Here is a 25,525-nt window from a genome sequence, read left to right on the forward strand (position 1 = left end):
ACTGCCCCCCTCTCAGCCCTCCACTCCCCTGCTGCTCGGTTTCTCTCTCTCTCTCTCTCTCTCTAAATAAACTCTCAGAAAAAAAGAAAAAAAAGAAAGAAAAAATGTTTTTGGCTTTACCCCCCTGGAGGCTGTGGCCCCAGTGTGAGGCCCCACGGCTAAGCTCAGGGATTGTGAGTTGCAAACCAGAGGAAACACTGAAATAATGCTGATTGTGTGGAGTTGAATTCAGGTTGGAAAAGACAAGGTCTTTTGCTACACACATCAAACCCGTTTTATAAGCAAGAGTTACAAAAACTGACGGCCTAGGGATGCCTAGCTGGCTCAGTCAGTAGAGCATGAGACTCTTGATCTCGGGGTTGTGAGTTTGAGCCCCATGGTGGGTACAGAGGTTACTGAAAAAAATAAAAATCTTCAAAAACAAACAAAGACCCAAGAGCCTCCACAGCAAATGCTTTCAGTATTAATTGGCATGTTCAGGCATAAACCCAACGTTAGCAATCAGGAAGACTTCACTTTTGAAAGGGTGTCTGAGTTGTTTACAAGAGAAATTAAGACCGTTAATGGAGTCAACCAGAGACTATGCTCATTTCAACATGGCCTTCTCTACGGGAAGAGTCAATCAAAACAAATCCTGAGACAATATGATATCAAAAGATAAGGAATGTGGAAATCAAAACAAGTCCACGATTCCACCACGCTGAAGTGACTAAGGCGATCCGGTCACCTTTAGCTTCATCTTATCTGTCCATCATCTATCCATCCATCTGTCATGCATCAGTGAGTCGATCTGACTGTCCATCCGTTACATACCAGACATTGGTCTAGGCCTTCCATTAGCTAGCCTGAGAAGCAGTCTACCGCTTTCTTGGTCCTTATGGAAGGTGCAGCAGTAATCTACGTGAACTACACCAAAAACCAGGCTCATCTCATTAGTCACCGCTGGTTGTTTGACAGAAATGGCCAGCAGCTCTGTGTTGAGGATTCTGATGCCTGCCCGCATCTTCATTATTAGTCCTGCTGTAAATAAATCTTCCCCAGGTTATCGTAATTTGTGAACCATACGTTTCCTGGTGGAAAGATGGATGGAAAGCTTCCTGTTTGAGACACTGAGGAAAACCAGTGGAGAAGGAGACACCTGCTTTGTCACACATATCTACTCTGGTGGATCAAGAGAATGTGAGATAATAGTACCTTTATTAGATAATCATCGTGCCATTTCTCTTTAAAGGTAGAGGCTCAACATGGGTACGGTGCTCCAACCAAGAGGAATAAGCCAAGAAAAACAATCAGATGACATACATACAATAGTCCCATGTCATACAAACATATAATCTCCCATCTTTCCAAATTATCCCAACGGTTTCTGGGAGTCCCCACTTAGTTTTTTTTTTTTTTTTTTTTTTTTTTTTTTTTTTTTTTTTTAAGGTTTAGTTTTGAGAGAGAGAGACAGAGCATGAGCCAGGAAGGGGCAGAGAGAGAGGGAGACACAGAATCTGAAGCAGGCTCTAGGCTCTGAGCTGTCAGCACAAATCCCGATGCAGGGCTTGAGCTCAGGAACCATGAGATCATGACCTGAGCCGAAGTTGGACGTTTAAACAACTGTGCCACCCAGGTGAACCCTGTTTTTGTTTTTTTATTATTAATCCAGGTTTCTGGTTTCTTTAAAAAAATTTTTTTTAAAGTTTATTTTGCGAGAGAGAGAGAGAAAGAGAAAGTATGCAAGCAGGGGAGGAGCAGAGTGAGAGAGAGAGAGAGACAGAGAATCCCAAGCAGGCTCCACACTGCCTGCACAGAGCCCAATGTGGGGCTCCAACTCACAAACTACAAGATCATGACCTGAGCCGAAACCAAGAGTCAGACACTTAACCAACTCAGCCACCCAGGTACCACCCCCACGCTTAGTTTTTAACATGTCCTGCCATTATCAGATAGCATCGGCCACTTTCACGCCTTAACCCCTTCACCGATGGCTTTTGCCTTCACTGCTGGAAAAGCCACCTGGCAATACCTGGTCACTTTACCGCCAGTGGCTGCCTCCCCAGCGTGCGGGCACGGATGTTCATGCCAATGGAGCTGATCTCATGCAAGAAAGCTGACATCTGGTGGACTCAGGACACGTCCACCAAACTTGTCCACAACCGCCCGAGTCTCCGCAAAGACCTGATTTAGGCTCAAGCAGGAACTTCAAGTATACATGGGCGTCTACAGAGTCTTTTCTGAACTTGAGCCTTCCCCAGGCATCTCTAGACTTACTGTTCTTAATCCTTTAAAGAATATTGCTTTTGATGGACACAGAACTCTGGGGCAAGGACGACGGGTGGTTCCAATGAAAAGAGGAAGCTCTGGGTGTCACTGTTGAATGACAGTCACGGACGGTATCATGGGTAGGGTGACGTACACAGCCCAGACCATAGGAGAATGGCCTAAAAGTATACATCTAATTTATTCACCTACTCATTCATCCATTCATTCAAAAAATGTTATGGTCCCAAATTTCCCCAATGCCTCTGCTTTGCTGGGTCTCAATAAACAGCAGGCGGGATCCCTGATTTACTTTCCGAAGGAAGGCAAGGGATGAAAAGTTGGACGTAGGCCCTGCACGGTCTCTTCCCATCTGGACTCCTTCTAGGAGCTGCAGACTATGTACAGCTCCTGACTTTTTCACATTCACCCCCAACGGGCCAATCTCTCAGGGCCATTAGTGCTCAACAAGGAGAGGTCCGAGGGGACGTGAGGCCCCGGCCTCCTTTGGAGACTAACTCTCTTTGCCCAGCGTGGCTGGAGGCCAGTTTCTTCCCACAGCCTCCCACAAGCTTTTATTTCTAGAGAAAATAACAACTCGGGCTCAGCTGAGATCCCAGGCTGTTTAGAAACCCAGAGATGAGGACACAAAAACCCCAAAGAGTCTCAGATGCCGGGTGGAGGGGGTTTTGGTGAGAGGGGGACAGAGGATGTGAACTGGGCTCTGTGCTGACAGCAGAGGGCCTGATGCGGGGCTCAAACCCGCAGACCACGAGATGATGACCAGAGCTAAAGTTGGAAGCTCAACCTGCTGAGCCACCCAGGTGCCCCTTTCACTCCTTAATTTTAAATGTAAAACTGGCTCTTTTTTTCAATGTTTATTTGGAAAGAGAGTGAGCTAACTTGGGGGAGGGGGAGAGAAAGAGGGAGAGAGAGAATCCCAAGCAGGCCTCGTGCTGTCAGCGCAGAGCTCGACGTGGGGCTAGAGCTCACCAACCGTGAGATCATGACCTGATCCGAAATTAAGAGTTGGGACAGTCAACCGACTGAACCACCCAGGTGCCCCAAATGTAAAGCTTCATTTTTAAGCCAATATACCCTGCAGCCCAAAGGGGTGTTATCAAATGTATGTTTTTAAATTTTTTTTTGAGAAACAGAGTGAGCAGGGGAGGGGCAGAGAGAGAGAGAGAGAGAGAGACACAATCCGAAGCAGGCTCCAGGCTCCGAGCTGTCAGCACAGAGCCCAACGTGGGGCTCGAACCCATGAACCATGAGATCGTGACCTGAGCCGGAGTCAGACGCTTAACTGACAGAGCCATCCAGGTGCCTCTCAAATGTAGTTATTCTCATGAAACTGTAAGTGCTTTCCTGTGGCATGATCATCTTTCATAAAACGTATCTTTCTGTATATGTGATGTAACAGACCAGATCCCTTCCTCCTCAATCCCCACCCCCCCCCCACCCTTTTTCTTTCTGGCAGCATGGATTTTAGGAATGTCTAAACAATCTGGACTTGCATTTTTGCATTCTTTGGCAACCTTTTTGTTAATTCTAAAAGGATCAGGAAAGATGAATGGGAAGGGTTGACCTGTCCGGGAAAGGATCTATTTAATGGGAACGGGAAAACGGACTGATAGGGACACTTCGAATACATTTTACCTTGATTATACAGGAAACAGAAATGATTTCTCCCTACTTTCTTTTGGCCTTATCCACCCAATGCTCTGGGAGACCCCTTGTGAGAAGAGGCTGTCTCTCCTTAAATGTATTCCCCAAAAGGCGACCGGGAACTTAGAGCACGTAGCTACCAAAGGACTCTTAGTTCCCAGCGTGGTGAATGAGAGCCCACGTTCTTGTCCCTCCCTCTGGTTTTCTGCTTGACGTCCTCACGTTCTGGTCGCATGAGGTACACGGCCCACACAGCCCCTCACTCTCCCACGTGTGCACTTCGACAGTGGCCCCCCGGGCACGGGCAGGCAGCGTCTCAGGGCTGCAAGGCCCAGTATGAGCCCAGAGAAAACTGGGCAGATTCCATGAGCGGCCCTGGGCCGTGACGGTCACGTCCTTCCCAGGACCACCAGCAAAACCAGCTCCCGAGGTGTCAGAGGGCCCCCTCTGTCCTGAAGGAAATGGCTCACTGTGGAACATTCCCTCGGTCAGGAGCGGTCTCCTCCTCCGGGAGAGCACCCCGACCAACACGTCTCTCACCGGGGAACACCGTGAGGCTGAGCCTTGCCTGAAAGCAGGATCCCACCCACGGGGGGACGCTCGGCCTCTCAGAGCCCCGGAAGGCCTCCTTCTGGGCCTTCACGGGTGGTGGGGGGAGGGATGGGGGACCATCAACCACAGCAGAGCACTGGGTCCTTCTCAGCACCCCACGTCCCCAGTCAGAACACGGGCTCTCCCGACATGGGCACACGTGGCGGGGGGGGGGGGGTGCGTGTGTTAAGTACGTGTTTTCATCACACAGTAAGTGTCCTACAGAGGTTCTGTCGGGCTCTGGTCACCTCAATCTTATTTTTTAAATTCTTCAAAAGTTTATTTGAGAGCGAGAGAAAGCGCGCCCACGGGCCAGTGGGGGAGGGGCGGAGGGAGAGAGAGGGAGGGAGAGAATCCCAAGCAGGCTCAGCGCAGAGCCTGACGCAGGGCTTGAACTCACCAACCGTGAGATCACGACTTGAGCCGAAACCGAGAGTCGGATACTTAACCAGCCGAGCCACCCAGGCGCCCCCGGTCGCCTCAGTTTTACACACATCCCGCGTGTCTGTGGTTCCGAGGCTTGCTGGAACCTTCCAGGAGGAACCTGGAACCTCCGTCGCAACCTGTCTTCCCGTCTGTGCGAGGCTGGGTCTAGATGTCCCCTGGATCTCCCGTCCCGAGGTTGGCGCTCAAGGAACCAGGTGCCAGTACTGGACGTCTCCTCCTTGTGTCCCTCCTCCTGGCACGTTCGTACCTCTTCCTGGGGCCGGAATCCAGCTCCCGCAGCAAAAACAAGACGACCCTCCCATCACTCCTGCTGAAACTCCCTTCCCAGCTGGGCCTGCTGGGCATGGCGTGTGGCCCCTCCTTTCTTGAGGACAACACACATCTTCTGCTACACCGATTCCCTCTCTCATCTGTCTGTACAGCCCACCCCTCCTCTGCTGGCCAAGGGCTCGGCCGTGCCGCTTCTGATGGCACCCGGTTGCCCTGGAAGCAGCTTTTCTAGTCGCTCAGGTAATAAAGCAAATTTAAAAACAATGCACTACATCCCTAGTATAATCTGTGAAGCAATTCGGGGCTTCAGATTTGGGCTAAGTAAGCAAAAGCAAATGGAACCATTCTGATTATAGAAACTAGTACAGGGAACAGAACCCTCTCTGCGTGAAGATAAAGTTTCTCCCCGTAATGGGGAGATTTTAAGCTGATGCGCTTTGTAAATGTCAATCTGCAGGAGGCAAGGCCACCTTCTCCAAACGTCCTCCGTATAGATCCTTTAATGTGTCATTTCTTTCTTCTTCGGAGGGCCAGGCAGTAAATACTTCAAGGTTGGTGGGCCATGTGATCTCTGTCACTACCACTCTACTCTGTCACTATACCAGGGAAAAGCCATTGAGTTCCATCCAAGTGGGATGTCCCAACAGGCTGGATGTGGCCCTCACGCTCTAGCTCGCGGCCCCTGCCACAGGGTGTCACCCGCTCCTGAAAACCGTGCCCAGCGCAGTGGAACCCCAAGACGTGTCACAGCACACACAACACGAATGGTTTTGGTTCCTCAATGCAAAATGGAAGGGTTCTTCTCTAGTCACGTGCTGTGTGGTTCTTACTCACGTAAGAAGAAGCAATATGCCGGGTCCCCGACACACGAGACCGCGAACCTGAACACAACAACGCTCTCCTCCTCGTCACGGCCATCACAGATCAAATATCTGGCAGATGCCCTGTCTCCCAGGCATCACCTCCCCTGCAGTGTTTTTTTTTTTATGCCAACTGTCCCCATGCTATGCTCTTATCCTCCTCCCTCGGGGCTTCCGGGCTCCTGTCCCTTTCTCATGCGTTGGCCCACACGGGGGTTCAGTCTCGATGGCTCCACAGTTGGAGGAGAGAGGTGGCCGTGCAGCTGAGCTGTGAGCTCCCCCACTTACGGCACCCTTCCCTCAATAAGAGTTTTTGCCCCACCTTCCTTGGCCTTATGAGGATGATTTCTTCCTTCTCACGGGGTCCCTGACCTTAGGGCTCTGTTATCAACTCAACGGGAGGACAACTGTGATGTACATAAGGGAGATCAGAATGTCCTCTTGGATCCAGCCCATTGCCAGACCAAACGGGCTGTTTGAAATCTTTTATGGGAACGATGAATGTTTAAGAAAATGACCGACACAGTTTTATACATACCTCAGCATTCTATTACGAATAAATCATGAACCAGAGACCAGGTGACACACGGTGCAAACTTGTGACCGTTTTTTTTTGTTGTTGTTGCTAATTTCTCAAGGAGCCTGAACTGGAGACTGCACATAGGCTTTCAAAAAGAAAAGAAAAACAATGGGCTTATTTCCTTTGTGTCTGGACGAAGCCACGTGGAGTTACGGTTCCTTCACGGAAAACGCCTGCGCATGTCCTTGTTGCCCTGCTCGTTGACAGTGGGGTGAGAATCAGATCTCACGGGCTGTGAAATCCCAAAGGACTCTGCTCGTCAAGGACGGTGAGGAAAGAGGGCACCGTGACAGAGAACTGAGACACGGGGGGCGCCCAGGGTGGGGAGGGGAGGGGCTCCAGGGATGTGCTGGACCCACATAGCAGGCTCCAGGCAGAAGCCGTCCACTTAGCTCCCACGAGTACAAAGGGGGTGCCAGGTCACACAAGGAGGGTGTCCCTGCATGGGACATGGGCCGGGCTTCTTGGGATGGACATACAGATGGCAGATGGCCTGGTTCGGTCAGATTCAGGAGGGCAGCCCTGGTATAGGGTCATCAGTAACTCACGGGGAGACGCAACCGACTACCCTCAGCATCGTTTCATTTTTTAATATTTTATTTATTTATTTTGAGAGAGAGACGGAGTGAGCAAGCACGAGGGGGGCAGGGGCAGAGAGAGGAGGAGGGAGAGAGAATCCCAAGCAGGCTCCGTGTTGTCCGCGCAGAGCCCGACGTGGAGCTCGACCTCATGAACCGTGAGGTGACGACCCCAGCGGAGACCAAGAGTTGGACGCTCAACCGACTGAGCCACCCAGGCGCTCCTACCTTAGCGTCTTTTAAGAAGAGCTTGGTGCGGGCGCCTGGGTGACTCAGTTAGTTGAGTGTACGACTTCGGCTCAGGTCATGATCTCGCAGTTCGTGGGTTTGAGCCCCACGTTGGGCTCCGCGCTGACGGCTCAGAGCCTGCTTCACATTCTGTGTCTCTCTCTCTCTGCCCCTCCCCTGCTTGTGCTCTCTGTCTCTTAAAAATAAATAAACTTTAAAAAGTATTAAAAAAAAAAAAGAAGAGCTTGGTAAGTTACAGTATAAAGATGAACAACACAAGGAAAATCTTAGAAGCCAAAAGGAGGGCTGGATTTAAGGTAGCGAAAACTCTTTTCAACAGACGGATTACCTGTGAGCGTGCACTATTCATCTGCCTGCCTACTTTTTTTCCAAAGGAACTAACAAGGCTTCCCATTTTGAAGAACTATTGTTTTCACGATTCAACGGGCAAAGAACATAAAATTTTCATGATCACACTTCCTAAAATAGAAGCGCATTCACTTATATTTCAAAGGAATTGCCTTCAGAATCAAGAGGGAAAAGCGATTCTCCAGGGTTTGTATCTTTGGATGATTTTTCCCGTTTCTATTCTATTTAGTGAGAGCATCTATGCAGATTTCGAGGCTATTACAAAAATCTTTGCGTTGTAACCAAGAGTAAAATGAATGTAATGAAAATAAATAAAATAAATTACTCTTATTAGCATTTTGCACGCGATCCGCGGTATTTCGCCACTAAGCAAAGATGTGCGGGCAGACGTGAAAAAGAACTGTACTGCACATTTCTCAAGTGTAATCCAACTCTGCAATTTAAGTATTCAGGACCGTGTGCAAGCTCTACACGGGAGCTGCAGAAAAATCACCTGTAATGCAACCCGAAGCCGATTTTGGCGGGTGAGGCAGAAGGCACCTTGTGTACTCTGGAAATTATCCCGGAGACCAGAAATGCCAACTTCACCATCAAAACAAGGAACAAAGAAATCGTCAGAATACACGATTAGAGCTTCATTCATCCGAATGACAGCAAGAGTAGGCAAACTCCAAACTAAGGCACCGGGTAAAGGATCCTCCAAAGTACCTACTCAGTCTTCAAAATTATTGAGACTTTCCGAGCTATGATTCAACTTTATAGTTGAATCCCCATCTGCTAAGATGGGGAATCATCTCTTGCCTGGGCCTTTGGCTGAAATGTTCTATGAGCTAATAAGCACGATCCAGGGGGGCACGGTGCCCATGGAAGAACCCACCTCTGTGAGAATTCAAGAATCCCTTTCTTCACGGGCCTTTTGATGACTGAAAATCTCCTCAAAGATTTAATTCAAAAGCTCTGTTTTAAGTAATCTGTTTTTCTTTCAGACGTGAATTGAGAAAAATAACTAAGAATATGACTTGTGAAGCTCTTAATCAAATAACTGGCCTGTTTCTTCCAGAGAGATGTGAATATATTTCTCCCTTTTTTGAGGGATATTAATTTTCTAGGTTAAAAAAATTTTTTTTGAAATGTTTATTTATTTTTGAGAGAGAGAAAAAGAAAGAGAGACAGAGTGTGAGCAGGGGAGGGGTAGAGAGAGAGGAAGACACAGAATCTGAAGTAGGCTCCAGGCTCCGAGCTGTCAGCACAGAGCCCAACGTGGGGCTCGAACCCACGGACCGCGAGATCGTGACCTGAGCTGAAGTTGGACGCTTAACTGACTGAGCCACCCAGGTGCCCCAATTTTGTAAGTTTTTATTTACAAAGTTAACACACAGTGTGATAGTAATTTCAGGTATATTAATTCTTCTCGAGATACAGGCACAAAGCCCATCGCGGAAGAAAAAAAAAAAAGAAAATCTGAATAAGCCATTCTGAAAGCACCAGACCACATTTTGAGGTAGAATTCCAAGCAACAAAATTATCTTTCAACCAAAGATCGAAAGATACTTTGAATGCTTCTCAAGATAACTGAACTCAGTGTATTTATTGCCTCCTGGCAAGTTCACAAATGGCTCCGAGAGTCCTTTCCTGGATCACAGTGTGATAGAAATGACATGTCCTTATCTGTTTTAGTTTATAAGGGGACCGAAAGATTGCGGCGAGAAAAAGACTGTATCGCAGGAAAAGTGCTATGACAACTCGAGTTGAAGATGTTCCCATTAATGTGCTGGTTTCAGAGAAAATGACTCTGAATCAAAGGTTTGGATTATTCAATATTTAAATGATCCCGCCCCCCCCCCCCCCCCCCCACCCCGCCAACCCCCGCCATTCGTTTGGGAATAAAGGAAAAACATGGGAAGATAAATAGTCTAAGAGATTCATGCCAATAAAACCATGCGCTCCAGAAGAAGCCACGCAGAACTTGCCCCTTTGATCTTTTCCCAGAGTAAACCCGAAAACAAGTATGCCTTGACTAGCTCGTCTTAATCCTTTGAGAGGGATGGTTATCCAGCTACGTTTTTTAATGACGCTCAGCCCAGTGTTGTGCACACAGTGGGTGCTTAACTAATAGTTTACTATAGAATTAATTTGTTGAAGCCGAGGGTCCGTGGTCTCCCTTAGGAACTTGTGGCCCTGGAAAGTTCACCTTACACCCTCCATTTGTACTTAAGCTAGTTTTTGCTTTGTTTTTCTTCTTTAGATGCAGGCAGTGTTTATTTGGGGGGGGGGTCTCTTTTTTCTCTAAGTGAGATGATTTTCAATGCTATGAGTTGCTTTACTCAACTGGACCTCAGGAGCAATTCATCCACTGACGCCGTTCGCGAGCACGCAGAGACACTGGCCCCAACACACACTCTCCAAGACTCTTCTCGTGGTCTGCTCCCCTCGGAGAAACTGTGCTCTCTGCCTTCTAACCGCCAACTGGCTGCCTTCTATACTTCGGCCAACAGTGGAAAGGCCTTTATTTATGTTTCATTTGGGACAGATGGAAACTGGGTATACTTAAAATGTGAAATGATTTTCTCAAATTAACACATCCATCACCTCGTGTCATAAGGTACCTTTTTTTTTCTTTTTTTGATGTGTGGTGAGGACACGTCAGATCTACTCTCTTGGGAAATTACAGCATACGATGTGTTACCTGCCATTTGTTTTAAATGTTTATTTGAGAGAGAGCACGCGTGCACCCACACATGAGCGAGGGGGGTGGTGCAGAGAGAGGTAGAGAGAATCCCAAGCAGGCTCCGCGATGTCAGCATGTAGCTGAATGTGGGGCTCGATCCCACAAACCGTGAGAACATGACCTGAGCCCAAATCAAGAGTTGGAGGCTCAACTGACCGAGCCACCCAGGCGCCCCCACAATGTGTTACTATCAACTCTCATTGCCATGCTGTTCATTACCTGTTCCAGAACTTATTCATCTTAGAACTGAAAGTCTGTGCCGCCTGAGCACAGACTTGCCTTTGCACGCCCCCCCCCCCCCCAACTCCCCAGCCTCTGGTAATTACCATTCTACTCTCTGTCAAGTCTGTGTTTGATCTTTTTGGGTTTTTAAGACTCTCCATACAAGTGAGTTTGTGCAGTATTTGTCTTTCCATGTCTGGCTTATTTCACTTACCATAACGTCTTCTGGGTTCATCCGTGCTGTTGCAAATGGCAGAATTTCCTTCTTAAAGACCGTGTAATATTCCCACTGTGTGAACACACCCCAGTTTCTGAAAAGTCTTTTAATCGAGTCTGTTTTAGATACGATGGCCCCTTTTATATGACTGGCACCATGACCGGAACCCTTAAGGAAAGAAGGACTATGACAAACACTGGCTGGCTAGCGTTGTAGTTAAGGTACTTTGTGCTCATCAAATACTACAAATGCTCTTCACCTTCTCCAGCCTCCCCTGCAGTTGGGTTGGAGTCATAAGCCTCGTTCTCATTGGTGGGTTTTAAGCAGAAGCGACGTGGATTATCTCCTCTACTCCCTCTTCCCTGGCTATGGAGATGCTGGAGTCATGTGTTCTAGAAGCCTGTGATGGCTATAGGATGGAGAGGCCATCTGATCCACATAAGGCTTTACTCCAGTGAAAAGCAAACCTTTACTGCCTTAGGCCACTGGGATTTAGGATTTGCCTGTTAGGGCAAATAGCATGACTTATTCTGAGTAGGGAGAGGCCGGCATAATATTAACACTCAAATTCACAGACAGAGGGAAGGAACCAGTGTTCGTTATCGGGGACAATTGAAAGAATTACTCATTTAGAGCTCTTGATGACCTAGGGTGGAAGGTCCATTTTATAGAGGTAGACACTGAGGCTGGACGGGAACCCAGTCAGTAAACGGACGATGGCACTTTCAATCTAAGGTCTAGCTTCATAGGCCTGGATTGTTCTTTCTCCTCAGACCACTGCTTCCCAAACATCAGTGTGTGTCAGAATCATGCTTGTTACGATGCAGATGTCTAGGTCCCATCCTCAGAATTTCTGATTCAGAGTCTGGGTGGGGCCTGAAAGTACGCATTTCAGCAAGTTCTCAGGATACGCTAATGCCACTGACCACACTGTGGGAACCAGCGCGTGGACCCCCTCGCTCCCCACATTCTATCAGGCAGGAGTGTCTCTAGACTCAAACCTCAGCTCTTCCTACCCCCTGTGGGCAGTGTTCCTGAAATGCAATAAAAAGCCCAGTGGAGTCCAAGATGGAAGGAAATCTCCTATCCCTTCCTCCTTCCATAGCTTCTCTCTCCCTTGAGGATATCTGCACACATAAGACGGAGCCCCTGTTCCAGAATTCCACCACCATCCCACACAACTCCCGCCCAACCCCGGGGACCTGGGATGGAAATTCCGTCCAACACAAAAACTAAACCAGACTAAACATTTTTCTTAGCATGTCTGCCTCAAATAGGAAAGTCTGGGGTTTGAAAGATGTCTTCCTCTCTGCCGCTTATCACCTCTACGATCCTCAGCTCGGTTTCCTCACCTACACGAAGCGATCCCAACAACGGCCATCTTGCAGGGTTGAGATGAAAATTATCAGCTCAAATGCCAGTGGGAAAGCTTGTTATCAACAGAGAGGCCTCTGGAGTCTTATGTAATGTTATGTCAGGGGCCATCACCCTGAGTGGTCGCCTCTGAACGCAGACAGGCTGATTCCTCTCTTACCCAGCCAAATATTCCAAGAGACAAAGAGGGCCTTTCTGCCGTCCGCTAAATTAACGACAAACAAGCATGATCATTGCAGAGTACCCCAATAACGACCCGGACACAAATCACCGGAGAACTAAAAGGGCCGTTAACAACTTAAAATGTGGCCATATGGCAGCCTGGAAGATTCCCCCATTCTCTGCTTCGTCTGTAGCGCGACACAGAGTTGCACCCTCCCCGACGCAGCGCCCCAGATTTGACATGCTGCTGGCATGAAGAATCAGCTGTTCAGAAAAGCTATGAAGCAGAAAACAAAATGAGACTCCCTGTCCCCCCCCCCCCCCCCCAGTGATGGCCACTTTTTTTTTTTTTTTTAACCTTGGCAAGTTTTAAACATAGACGGATTCTGTTTTCGCTGAGTAGAAAGCAGCCCTTTTGCCCGCCACCCCTTCCTGGACGATGGAAAAACAGACAGCCGGGGCAGCTGCGAGTCACAAGCACAGAGCCCTGGAAGTGCCTGACAAGATGTGGCTTTGTTCCTTGACATCCCCCATAAGGCTTGCAAAGTGCAATCCCGCCCTTCCCCCCCCACCCTGGACACACACACACGCATGCTGTCAGGGCTCAGAAAGCCCTACAAGACGTCAAGAACTCTGTCTTCACTGCATTTCTTAACAGCTGGCGGGGGGAGGGGGGCGGCAAGAGGCTCTTGGGTCTTCACGAGGCCCTGTTGGCCACGGCCGGCCGTGGGTCCCGTGATGGGCATGGCTCATGCCTCAAGGCCACAGCCTCCACACCTGTGCTCTGCAAGTTTTCTTCCACCTCCTCCCAAGGTGCCTCATGCAGATCTCAGCTCAGCGCCTTTCATGAGATGCCAGCGCTTCCGAAGGGCTTTTTAAAGAGGATTTCCTGCTTTGTGCAGCCAGGTGACGGGAGAGGCATCAAGCGTGGGAGCCACTGGACGGGTCCACGCGTGTGCCACGCAGATGCCGAAGAACCACGTGCACTCGCGCAGCGTCAGCGAGGTGACTCGGACCTCGTTGCACTTTGGTTCAGGGGGTGGTCTCGGAATCCACAGAGAAAGCCCACCGGTCGGAGCCATAGCCAGCCGGGCTTTGTGGACGGGACGCAGAGCGGATGCCATGACCCGCTTTCCCTTCCTCCCCGGGCCGCCCCCCCCGCCGGGCTGGGCTCCGTGCCACGGCCACCACCACCACCTCCACGGTCAAGATGCCGGGGATGACCATGATGGAGCCGCCTGGCCTGCAAGGCGGGGTCTACAAGGCACCCCTCCCAAAGTGCACCCGGGTCTACTTTCCTCCTTCCTCACTGGAGTGGGGGCTCGCGGTGATTCGTGTCTAGGCGCACTCAGCCAAAGTTGAACTGAACTCATAGAGCCTTCGAGTCTTATCCCTAGTTTTAGGACGTGCTTATGCAGCAGCAGAAATTACGTTAGCCTGGGGAGGGGCGCCTGGGTGGCTCAGTCGGTTGAGCGTCCGACTTGGGCTCAGGCATGATCTCGCGGTTTGTGAGTTCGAGCCCCGCGTAGGGCTCTGTGCCCACAGCTCGGAGCCTGGAGCCTGGAGCCTGCTTCGGACTCTGTGTCTCCCTCTCTCTCTCTCTCTGCCCCTCCCCTGCTCATGCTCTGTCTCTCTCTGTCTCAAAAATAAAATAAACAGTAAAAAAAATTAAACAAAGAAATTACCTAGCCTGGGGAGATGCCAGCTCACGCTTTGCATCGGTCCTTAGATTTCGGGGGTGTGGGGAATGCTGTTTGGCACCTCAGAATGAGAGTCTGGTGTGGCTGACTGATGGCGGCATTTTCCCAAACCACAAGCGGCGGGTGAGCAAGCCACAGTTACAAGTCAGAAGGACTGTCTTTTATTGCCTGTGCCATGAGCGTAAGAAATGGATTTCAATTTTCTCCCTTGAACGCTGCACTCTGATTTAACGCAGGACCTAATCCTCTGCACGTATCACTTTGTGTTCTGCTCGTGGCGACTCTAGTTGTGAGCCACCTGGCAGCCGAACACACGGATTTAGCACACTCTTTCTCTCTACCACGTTATTACATTCTAAATACGAGGCAAGAACATAGTAAGTTCCAGGGGGATTTTCCCACCGGCCCCATCTCGTTCACCACCCTCCGCCAGAATAACGATAGCGACTCGCTAGGTGACGGGGACCGTACCCAGCGAGGAGGAGAGGAGAATTTTCGTACTTCTCAAAGGAGGGTTCTACCTCTGATCCGGACCTGGAGCTTAGTGCTGGTTTTCATACCTTAGGGGTACGTTCGCACGATCAACGAGCAGCAGGTGCTTCTGAAATCCTTCTGATTCCCAGACTCATGGGCATTGAGGAAAAAAATCCAAATTAACGTATTCTTCAGGAGTCATCTGACTAAACTCCCGAGACAGAGAACGCTGGATCACAAGCTCTCTCTAGGGACGTGGTGGACTGCTTTAAGGATCCATCCACAAAAATACCTACATTCAAGGTGTATCTGGGATGATACCTACAAGATGTTAATTCCCAATTGCTGCAGATACACACATACAACGCTCTCACATTTACGCACGTGATGCACAGAATATTCCCATGTCAAAATCTCAGCAAAATGCGTAGCGCACTTCCCCACAGAAGGTAGGGTTGGGTCACACGGACGAAAGAGTACGTCTTCCAGGTCAGAGGTCAACACCAGGGACCCAGGCAGAGATGCGCTCCCCGGGGTTGGATTTGGTCCATAAATGTATTCTCCTTGCTCTGTGCCAAGTTTTAAAAATTTGGAACTGTCATTTAAACAAATCCGGATTTTGTTTTCAGAGGATATGACAAACTAGTCCTCCATTTCTGCAAAAAAACAGGGGCTAAAGGTGAATGGTGCCAGTGCCTTTATTAAAAAAATTTTTTTTTATGTTTATTTATGTTTGAAAGACAGCGAGTGAGCGAGCGCAAGCAAGTAGGGGAGGGGCAGAGAAAGAAGGAGACGCAGAATCCGAAGCAGGTTCCAGGCTCTGAGCTGTCAGCGCAGAGCCTGACGTGGGGCTTGAACTCACGAACCCCGAGATCGTGACCTGAGCCGAAGTCAGGTGCATAACTGACGGAGCCACCCAGGTGTCCCGTGCCAGTGCCTCTGTGCCCAACACTCTCTGTTAACAATCTCAGAGCTGCCTGCTTCACTTATGTTCACTCTCTGGCTGCCCCCACGTGCATTTGTGGTTGGGGCCCCTTTCCTAGCTAGACCCACTTTATACCTCCCCACATGTTATGGGTTGAATCCTATCTCCCCCAAATCTGTAGGTTGGAGTTGTAACCCAGTACCGCAGAATAAGACCTTATTTAGGGACAGGCTCTTCACCGGGATAACCAAGTTAAAACAAGGCCATTACGGTTGGGCCCCAACCAATATGACTGGTCTCCTTATAAAAAGGGGAAATTTTGACACAGAGCTGTACTCCCAGGGAGATGAGATAAACACACAGGTCAATCAGGGTGATGCATCTACAGCAAAGAATACTTTGAGAAGCTTAAGTCTCTTCCTTTGATCCTCAGGTGGAATCATAGGGGAACGGCCTGAATCTCTGGACACGTCTGGTCCAGAAAAAGGACATCCCGAAGAGAAACATCCTTCCCCAAACCAAGCGTGGCTTTCAAGAGCTTCCCCACGGAGATGTTTCCAAAGACAAGTGGGGGCTGGGCGCGCACCCACTCAGGCCGGTGCTGAGAGATTCTGGTCAACCATGGCTGCAAAAAAGGTGAAGGCACTTCACCCGAGCGGGAGGCTGATATTTCAAGGGAGGAGAGGTGTTTTCGGGGGGCAAGTGTGTGAGGGAAGCAGACCGCCTCAATCCCCACTTACTCCCGAGCGTGCATTAGATTATGCGCTCCTACATCCACTGCCCAGGCGCCTTCTGTTTGATTTTTCTTCCTAGGCTTCTCTCCTCCCTCTGTCTCATCTAAACGTTCCAGAGGGGACTCGAGCGGACGGCGGAGAGGGTCTCGGTGGGAGAGGACCGAGCCGGCTAGGTCTGGAGAGCTGGCAGCTCCCTGAGAGAAGGTCTAAGTCCACTGGCTGCTGAGTGATCATGAACGAGCCATGTTCCAGAGTCTTAGTTCCTTCCTTTTAAAACAAGCAGTCCTGGTGACTTACAGAACAATTTGCTTTCTAAAGGATAGTTCAGAGACAACAGCATGATGTTTTTAGGCGTCAGGCTTCTGTGCAGTCTCTGAAAGCCCCCTTCCCAGGGGCTCTGTGCCCTGCAGGGGAGTCTCACTCCCTGGCTCTGTCGCCACCCCCCGCTGGAGAGCGGAGAAGGAACAGAAGTCATATCCCTGGCTGATCAGGAGGCCACTTGAGCTACGGACACTGAGAGCCATGGCTCCCTCATTTCTTCTATGATTTTGGGGGGGTGGGTGGTAAATTGGTGGCACATAAAATGGAATCCTGTGGACTGAATATTTATCTCGGGAGAATAACCAGCTTGGTATAGGAAAAGAACTAGGAGTAGATCCGACAGCTAACAGCACACACTTGGGCTGAGCACCTCCTATGGTCCAGCCCGGAGGGCTCCCAAGAAGAGGCCCAGATGGAGAGCAGCGCGGTCTTACATTTGGGCGGGGCTCCGGTGGGCTGAGGGACTACCCTGAGGTTCTACATTTCCATGGACCAGAGGTCACGGGAGATGAAAAGTCTTCCTCACGTAGCCCTGAGAAGGGCCCTTTGACCTGGGGACTCTATGCTTTTTGAAAACTCCATCAATAGGGGCGCGTGGGTGGCTCTATCAGTTGGTTAAGCATCTAACTCTTGATTTCAACTCATGTCATGATCTCACAGTTTTAGGAGTTCGAGCTCCACGTCTGGCTCTGCACAGAGCCTGCTTGGGATTCCCTCTCTGTCTGTCTGTCTCTTTCTCTCTCTCTCTCTGCCCCTTTCCTGCTCATGTTTTCCATCTCTCTCAAAATAAATAAATAAACATAAAAAACTATAAAAAAAACCTCCATCAATAAAATCTAGGCATGCACCCCCATATATGCCATTTCTTTTAGCCACACACAAGTGCACTCATCTACTACACACACACACACACACACACACACACACGCACGCACGCAATCAAATGAAAAAGAATGATACACAATACATTTAAATAGAAGTCTTGTTACTTGTGTCCTCCCGACACCCAAGTAGATGGGCTTGCTCACCCCTTGGTTCTCTGCACCCATCCTGAGTCTGTATACAGAAGGCGCAGAGCCAATGTGCACCCAGCGGACCATGTTCATGTCTCAAGGGCAGCCCACATTTCTCAAATGGCAACCGACTGTCAAGACACCCGGATGGCTCCCTGATTGGGGTTCTGGAGAGTGTGCCCAATGGCATCCACGAGAACATATTTTTGAAAGGACAATGTTTTTGCATTCTCTGCCTTATGCTTGACATCGTTTTACGTGGTGTTTCTGCTTCCCACCCCCAAGCTGGGAGCATTCTTGGAATGCTGCTTTGTTTGTTTGTTTGTTTTATGCTATTAACACTGCCAGGCTAACATTAGGTTTTGTATCTTGCTTGTCACTCCGTGAGCACAGCAGACTTGGCCTCGTGTTTTTCAAAGCAGGTAAGATTTCTAGCCCTTCTGTGCCACCTCCAGCAGCCAAAGAATGCCACAGCCCCGCAGCAAACTCAATGCAGATTCCTAACATTCTTTTAGCGACTTTTTCGATAATTAAGCTCACAAATGGCGGAAGGTGATCAGATGACCTAATCTGATCCCCTCGGGTTAGGGAGTGAGGGCCCAGGGAAGGCAGGTGCCTGCTCAGGAAACTGCAGAAACCAGAGCTAGAACCCAAGGTTCCTGTCCTACAACTAGTTCTGTCCACCACTGTCACCTTCTGGTTCTCAGAAAGTCCCTTCCATTCGGCCCTGGCTCTGGGATAAAGGAGTGGCTATGAGCACAGAGCTGGGTTCTCATTCTAAAGGGAACGGTCTCGAAAACTCCTTGGGTGTGAATCAGTGGCTGCACTATGTTGAAGGTGGGCTTGAGATGCAGACTGGCCTGGCCGCTGGAGACCGTAGTACTCAGCCCGCTAAACACTTCTGACAATCCTCTCTCTTTAAGATCCACTTTCTACAGTCTGGCTGGAGATGCCCGGGGTCTTACCGCAAGGAAATCAACTCCCTAGCTGGAAGAGGGAGCCAAGACGGGGTGAACTTGGGAGCAAGGATGCCGGCCAGCTCAACACCTCAAATGTGCCCAATGCTGCCCTCCCTGCCCCCCTCTTTCTCCCCCGGGCCACCATCAGGGTGAAAGAGGCTGGCGAATGGTAACCTTCAGTGGATTTTAGGAATTCCAGGCAGTAGCTAAGTGTTGTTTGAAGAGGAAGGGTTGGGAAGGGTTGATGTTCAAGGATAACTTGAACTTGATGTTCAAGGGTTGATGTTCAAGGAGGACTTTTTCTGGCACGTGCATGGTCTGGGTCTCTTCCCATCTGCCGGCCGGTCATGGCGGCCAGATGGGAACTTGGGTTCAGGCAGGAGAAGCTGGGGGCTGTCTCCCTTTTGGGGAGTATGTTCTGGGACAGCAATTTCCTGTTTCACTTTGTCGCTTACCTCCAGGTGGAACACCTCTACAATGGGTAAGCAGAGAAGCCAGCCATACAACTGCTTTCTACACCACACCCCCCCCCCTCCCCCACCTGTCTCTCTTTCCCCAGTGAAGATGCCACCCTGGGCGGCCAGATGTCCTGGCTTCTTCCTGACATCATGTCCCCCAGAGAACTCCCTCATTTCCCCCCTCACATGCCTGGGCTCTGCTTGTTCGGCAGCAAAGCCGGGGAAGTGGGAAGTGAGGAGAACAAATACAATAAAGGGCGCTGACCCTTGGCATGAGGGAGCTGCCCTTCGAGAAGATGGGCTGGGCTCAAGAAATGGCTCTTTCTTTCTTCCCCGAGTCCCACCAAGGGCTGGCCCTGTCTGTATTAGGTGTAAAACGAACAAGCTGGCTCAGGAAGCAGCCCACACCTATAGCCACCCATCCCACCCCCAGAAAGAGAAGCTGGTTATACCCTGGGAGTGGCGCGGTCTCCAGGAGGGACGATAATAGGGAGGAGGCTCTGAGCAGTCGCTGAAGGAGGAGAATGAGGACAAGGGGTGAGAGCTGCGTGGACAGAAATGTCTGTTGCATGAAAGGAACAACGTTTAACGAGCCAACGATGGGACAGGCTCTCCGGGGCGCTGGAAGGAGCCGTCACCACAGTTTTCAGAGAGATGCGGATCACTAAACTCCGAACGGGTTACCGCATTCGATGAGCATGTGCGAGAGGCAGGTGGTGACCGATTTGCATCCTAGGACTCTAAAGGCGGCAGAAGGGAGACCATATCGTCCATCAGTGTCCAATGAGTTACACAGCCCTGCACCAGTGAAACAGCATCCTCCAGACCGAAACCAAGTTGACCACGAGACAGGAGCTGCCCCGGAAGTAAAGAACTAAATCCACTGGGAGGGGAGAATACCAGCACGCCGCTGGGTGACGGCTACGCCTCTGTTAGCTCTTTATACACCACTTTCCCCACTTGTATTTGAGGAGACCATGAAAGCTACCTGCCGGACTTGATGGGAGGAGAAAACGAAATAATAACAGATGACTGAGTGTGTACTGTGGGCCAGGGATGGGCCTGAAGGCTTTCCTTATGCTTCTGAATTCTTGCAACTCCCATTTTACCAATGCAGAAACACAGGCGGAGAGGAAAAGTGACTCACTCAAGGCGACTGTGCCAAGAGGCAGAGCACAGCCCAAACCCTGGGCACAGCGCCTCCTACAAGGGAAGGGGCTCCGTGTGCCAGCTCCTAGAACAGAGAGGCGGTGTCACGCACGTGGCCAAGAGGGGGCGCTCTGGAGCTATTCTGTGCAGCACCGCACACAGGGTAACTACAGGTCTCCACCCCTGGTGTGCTCCTCTGTAAAATGGGCACACAGATACCCATTTCGTAGCGAGGCTCAAGGACTAAGTGACTCAATATGCGCAAAATGTGTACGAGAAAAGCCAGGCCCATAATACACGCTCTGCTAGCGTTAGCTGATACATCAACATGCCCTAGGTTATAAACACACGCACGGGTGTTTAACACACAATTGTAACATGCTTGCTACACCTATGTCTGTAATAGCTGCAAATACGAGCCACCGCTCAGGTTAGCAACGAGGCCCGATTAACCTGTGGTCCCCTCTAGCTGCACAGCGTAGCAGAAAATGTATTTATCTGACTGCTTTGGGCCTCGCCAAGCCACAACCCCTATGGATGCAGGTGGTCCCGTCTTATTGGATGGTGGTGCTTCTTCACGGGCCGTTATTCGCCCCGGAAAGCTGCCGTTTCGGCTTCTCCCTGAATCTTTATTCAAGTCAAATTCCCAAGATCTGGTTGAGTCTTGAAGGGGAAGGGACTATAAAAGCAACCCTGGAAAAGTGGAAAGCTTTCCGCGGACCTTTCCGGCCGGCAGCTGTTCAAGGGGCACCCGGGCCTGACCTGGGGATGGAAACTGGATTCTACTCAAGGCCGCGGAGCTGACGGCCGGCGGGCTGACCTACCTCGTGAGCTTGCTGCCGATCTGCTGCCTCAACTCCAGTCTCTCTTCATCCGTCTGCCTGGGGAGGATGTTCTTCTCTTCCAGCTCCCGCTTGGAGGGCCTGTTGCTGAGTTTGATGGCTAAGGAGTCCTTCCTGCACACCTTCATGGCCAGGGAGGCTGCAGGAGGGAGAAGCGAGTCATTAATGCTGATGCAAACCTGCCTGTCCTCCTCTGCGAGGCTGGGCCTCAAGGTTAAAGGCAGGAAGGCCGACATAATGGGTTTAACACCCGGGGCGTGGCTAAGGCCTCATTCAAAGCGCTCATTGATAGAGTTCCTGAAAGCAGCAGGTTCCAGGTGCCTTGCAGGTGAGGAGCACAGGGGGAGCCTGTGATTGGGTCCCAGCTCCCCCAGGAACCCCCAGCGGGCAGGCAGCATCACAAAGGAGGGCTGGCGGGGCCTGGGGAGTGCAAGAGAATGCAAGACAGAGTGGTCAGAGGCCCTGAGGAACTGTGGGAGCTTCGAAGAGGAGAAGGGGCCAGTGTTGGCGGGACAGAGGTCACTTGGGGCCAGCAGTGGCTGGCGGCCCTCTGCAGGGGGGAAGCCTCCGAGATGATGGAGAAGCCAGGTAATCACAGGAGACAGCTGGAGGGGACCCCGGGGTGTGTGAAGGAAAGTATAGTTGGGCAAAGTTGGGGGAGTTTGGGGCGAGAGTGGAGGCAAGATCATTCCAACAGGGAACATTCTGGGATTGAGCCGAGGAGGGGGCTTCCTTATGTCTGGAATGCATCTATGGTTCTCAACCAAGGGCGATTTTGCATCTCCCTACCCCCGCCAGGGACAGACTTGGCAAAGTCTAGAGATATTTTCCAGTTGTCAAAACTGGGGTCTTGGTGGGGGGGGGCGGGAGGGTGCTCCTGGCATCTAGCGGACAGAGGCCAGGGGTGCTGCTGAACATGCTACGATGCACAGGGTAACCCCCCCCCAGTGAAGAATGATCTGGTCCAATGTCAGCGGTGCCGAGGCTGAGAACCCGTGGTATAAATCGTTCAATTCTCCAGGCAGGAAACGGTGAGCAGAGGCTGGGAGCCACTCCCACTCAGGGGTCCCCTGGGCTTTGGTGGCCCGTCTGTGGTTCTCTCTCTTCGATGTTATTTCCACCACCTCATTGCTTGCTCACCAGGCCTCTTCTCAGCTCTCCAGTTCAGCTAGCTGTCTGAAGCCTGGTGTGCGTAAAGCCAACAGCGAGAGGCTGGGAAGTTCCATGTTTGTGGGGGGGGGGTGGGGTTCCTTTAGATTTTATTTAATAGTGCTGGTCTTTCTTCCTCCACTGGTCTTTTTTTTTTTTTTTTTTAACATTTATTCATTTTTAGGGGCATCTGGGTAGCTCAGTCGGTTGAGCATCTGACTTTGGCTCATGATCTCATGTTTGTGAGTTTGAGCCCCACGTTGGGCTCAGTACTGACAGCTCAGAGCCCGGAGCCCACTTCAGTTTCTCTGTCTCTCTCTCTCTCTGACCCTCCCCTGGTCACACTCTGTCTCTCTCTCTCCCTCAAAATAACCATTCAAAAAAAAGAATTTTACCATTTCTTCATTTTTGAGAGACAGAGAGAGACAGAGCATGAGTAAGGGAGGGGCAGAAAGAGAGAGGGAGACACAGAATCTGAAACAGGCTCCAGGCTCTGAGCTGTCAGCACCGAGCCGGACACGGGGCTCGAACCCACCAACGGCGAGATCATGACCTGAGCCGGAGTCAGATGCTCAAATAACTGAGCCACCTAGGTGCCCTGGTCTATTCTATTCTATTCTATTCTATTCTATTCTATTCTATTCTATTCTATTCTATTCCATTCTATTTTATTTTATTTTGAGAGAGAGAGAGCATGAGTGGGGAAGGGGCAGAGAGAGAGGGGGACAGAGGAACCGAAGGGGGTTGTGCACGATCAGCACGGAGCCCATGGTGGGGTTTGAACTCAAAACAGTGAGATCAGGATCTGAGCCAAAGTCAACTGCTCAAGCGACTGAGCCCCCACTGGACTTAGAATAAGGGCCTGGGAATGAGACCTAGCGGGCATCAAATCCTAGCACTGCCTCTTAGACAGATGTGAGGCTCTGGGCCAGTCCCTTTCCTCTCTTTATTCTTCCTTATCTGTGAAATGGGACAACAGTACCTATGCCACCGGGTGTTGTAAGATGCACATAAGAGAATAAGATTTTAGCATACTGGCAGGCACACGGTATATATTCAGTAAAAGGTTGCTATTATGGAACTTCATTAAAAAGTTGACCAAATAGGGGTGCCTGGGTGGCTGAGTTGGCTAAGCACCTGACTCTCTCTTTTTAAAATTTTTTTAGTGTTTATTTATCTTTGAGACAGAGAGAGACAGAGCATGAGCAGGGGAGGCGCGGAGAGAGAAGGACACACAGAATCCAAAGCAGGCTCCAGGCTCCGAGCTGTCAGCAAAGAGCCCGACGTGGGGCTCGAACTCATGGACCATGAGATCATGACCTGAGCTGAAGTCAGACGCTTAACCGACTGAGCTACCTGGGGACCCCAAGCACCTGACTCTTGATATCGGCTCAGGTCATGATCTCACGGTTTGTGAGATCCAGCCCCACATCGGGCTCTGAGCTCGCAGCACAGAGCCTGCTCGGGATTCTCTCTCTCTCTCCCTCTCTCTCCCCTGCTTGCTTTCTGTCTCAAAATAAACAAACATGAAAAACTTACAAAAAAGAAAAAAAGCTGACCAAATAATCAGTGTGTACTCACTTAACTACAATTTACTATTCACGGCCAGAAGGACAGCTTTGGGGCTTTGCTTTTTTTTTCCCTTGCTTTGCTTGGGTCTTGGCGCAGGTGAAGGCCTTAAATGAGAAATTTAAATTCAGGCCTTCTGGAACACTGAGGTACGTTTACAAATGAATTTGTTGCATACACAGTGGCTAGTATTTCTGAGTACTTTGTGGACTGGAACTGAGTTTCAGGGTCCCTCCCTCATTTTTTTTTTTTTTTTCCAGAAAGGGGGTCGGATCCCAAGGGAAGCAATCGGAAGAAGAAAAAGCCACCTAGGAGATAAGAAAGGGGCAGCGTGATGGTGCAAGTTTTGCAGCTATGAGGGTCCCTGGGGGACATTTACCCTTTCATCTTCCTCACTGAGCTGCCCTATGACCCCGGGCCAGTGGACGCCCGGATTGGAACCCGGAGCGGCGGGCAGCTCCCCCCATGAGCCCCGCCCTCCCTCCTCCCCCCTCCCCACCCCGGGGAAGAGCTGGGGGGGGGGCAGGTACCCACTGGTATACAGAGAGCTGTCACCCTCCTCCTCCTCCTCCTCCTCTTCCTCTTCTCTTGTGTAGAGGCAGGAAGAGTCTTCGTAGTCGGATTCATGAGGCACGTTTTCTTTATTGTCATCACATTCAATCACGACGGTTGGCACTTGTCTTATTTCCGGAAGGCCCAGAGGTCCTGCTTTTGTGACGCCATCAGCGGAGTGCAAAGCAGAGCTGTGGTAAGAAGTGGAACAGGGGACCCGCTGCTCAGAGCTGTTCGAAGGCAAGAAGCAGAGAGACCATTACTTCTGGCGAACATGTCGCATAAATGCATCAGAACCTTTCTAAAACTCCGATGTCCCCGTCCTCAGGGACGAAGGGGCTGTCAGCACAGAGCCCGATGCGGGGCTCAAACCCATGAACCATGAGATCATGACCTGAGCTAAAGTCAGACACTCAACCAACTGAGCCACCCAGGTGTCCCAGGAGATTGAAATAATTTTGAATGTCATGGATGGAGATGTAGAGGAAGAGTAGAGGCGGGACCACGAGGCTGGAGATGCATGTGTGACCATCAGGGTCAACAGGTCCCTGGATGCCTTAGAGGGATTTCTCTCCCAAGGACAGTGTCAGACTCTCAGCAGCCACGGGTCATGTCAGTCTGGTTATTTCGTAGATCAGTTGTCCAGGGGACAATGAGGACGTTCTTGGCTTTACCTCTTAAATTGAACCCATTCAGATAAAATATATATTTTAATTAAAAATGGTTTGCTTCATTATGAAAACCATTTAAGTTTACTGTAGGCAAATTAGGAAGTGCATAGCAAAAATTAAAAAAAAAAAAATAGGGGCACCTGGGTAGCTCAGTCGGTTAAGCTTCCGACTTCAGCTCAGGTCATGCTCTCACGGCTTGTGAGTTTGAGCCCCGCGTCGGGCTCTGTGCTGATGGCTCGGAGCCTGGAGCCTGCTTCCGATTCTGTGTCTCCCCCTCTCTCTCTCTCTCTGCCCCTCCACCCACTCACACTCTTTCTCTCTCTGTCCTTTAAAAATAAATAAATGCTAAAAAAAAATTAAAAGACAGAAGGCTCCAAATTGTCTCAAGAGGATGAAGAAAGGAGAAAGATCATGCAAAGGTAGGTAAGAGATTCAGCCTCACGGCTAGGCTGTGATAAACAAGAGGCCGTG

At 50.2% G+C, this 25,525-nt stretch overlaps 1 protein-coding gene across 7 annotated transcripts in view; it reads right to left on the reverse strand.

Annotated features, from left to right (window-relative positions):
• Positions 1–25,525, reverse strand: part of PHACTR1 (phosphatase and actin regulator 1) — a 559,123-nt gene that overhangs the window by 23,063 nt on the left and 510,535 nt on the right. For all 7 annotated transcript variants that reach the window (XM_078446629.2, XM_078446625.2, XM_078446624.2 and 4 more), the window contains 2 exons: positions 24,366–24,613; positions 21,096–21,252 (listed from right to left, as the gene is read on the reverse strand). In XM_078446629.2, coding sequence (XP_078302755.1) covers positions 21,096–21,252; positions 24,366–24,613 — 405 coding nt within the window. The remainder of the gene's footprint in view (positions 1–21,095; positions 21,253–24,365; positions 24,614–25,525) is intronic.

This window comes from Panthera onca, chromosome B2, assembly GCF_046562875.1.
Source record: "Panthera onca isolate mPanOnc1 chromosome B2, mPanOnc1 haplotype 2, whole genome shotgun sequence".
Lineage (NCBI taxonomy): Eukaryota > Metazoa > Chordata > Mammalia > Carnivora > Felidae > Panthera > Panthera onca.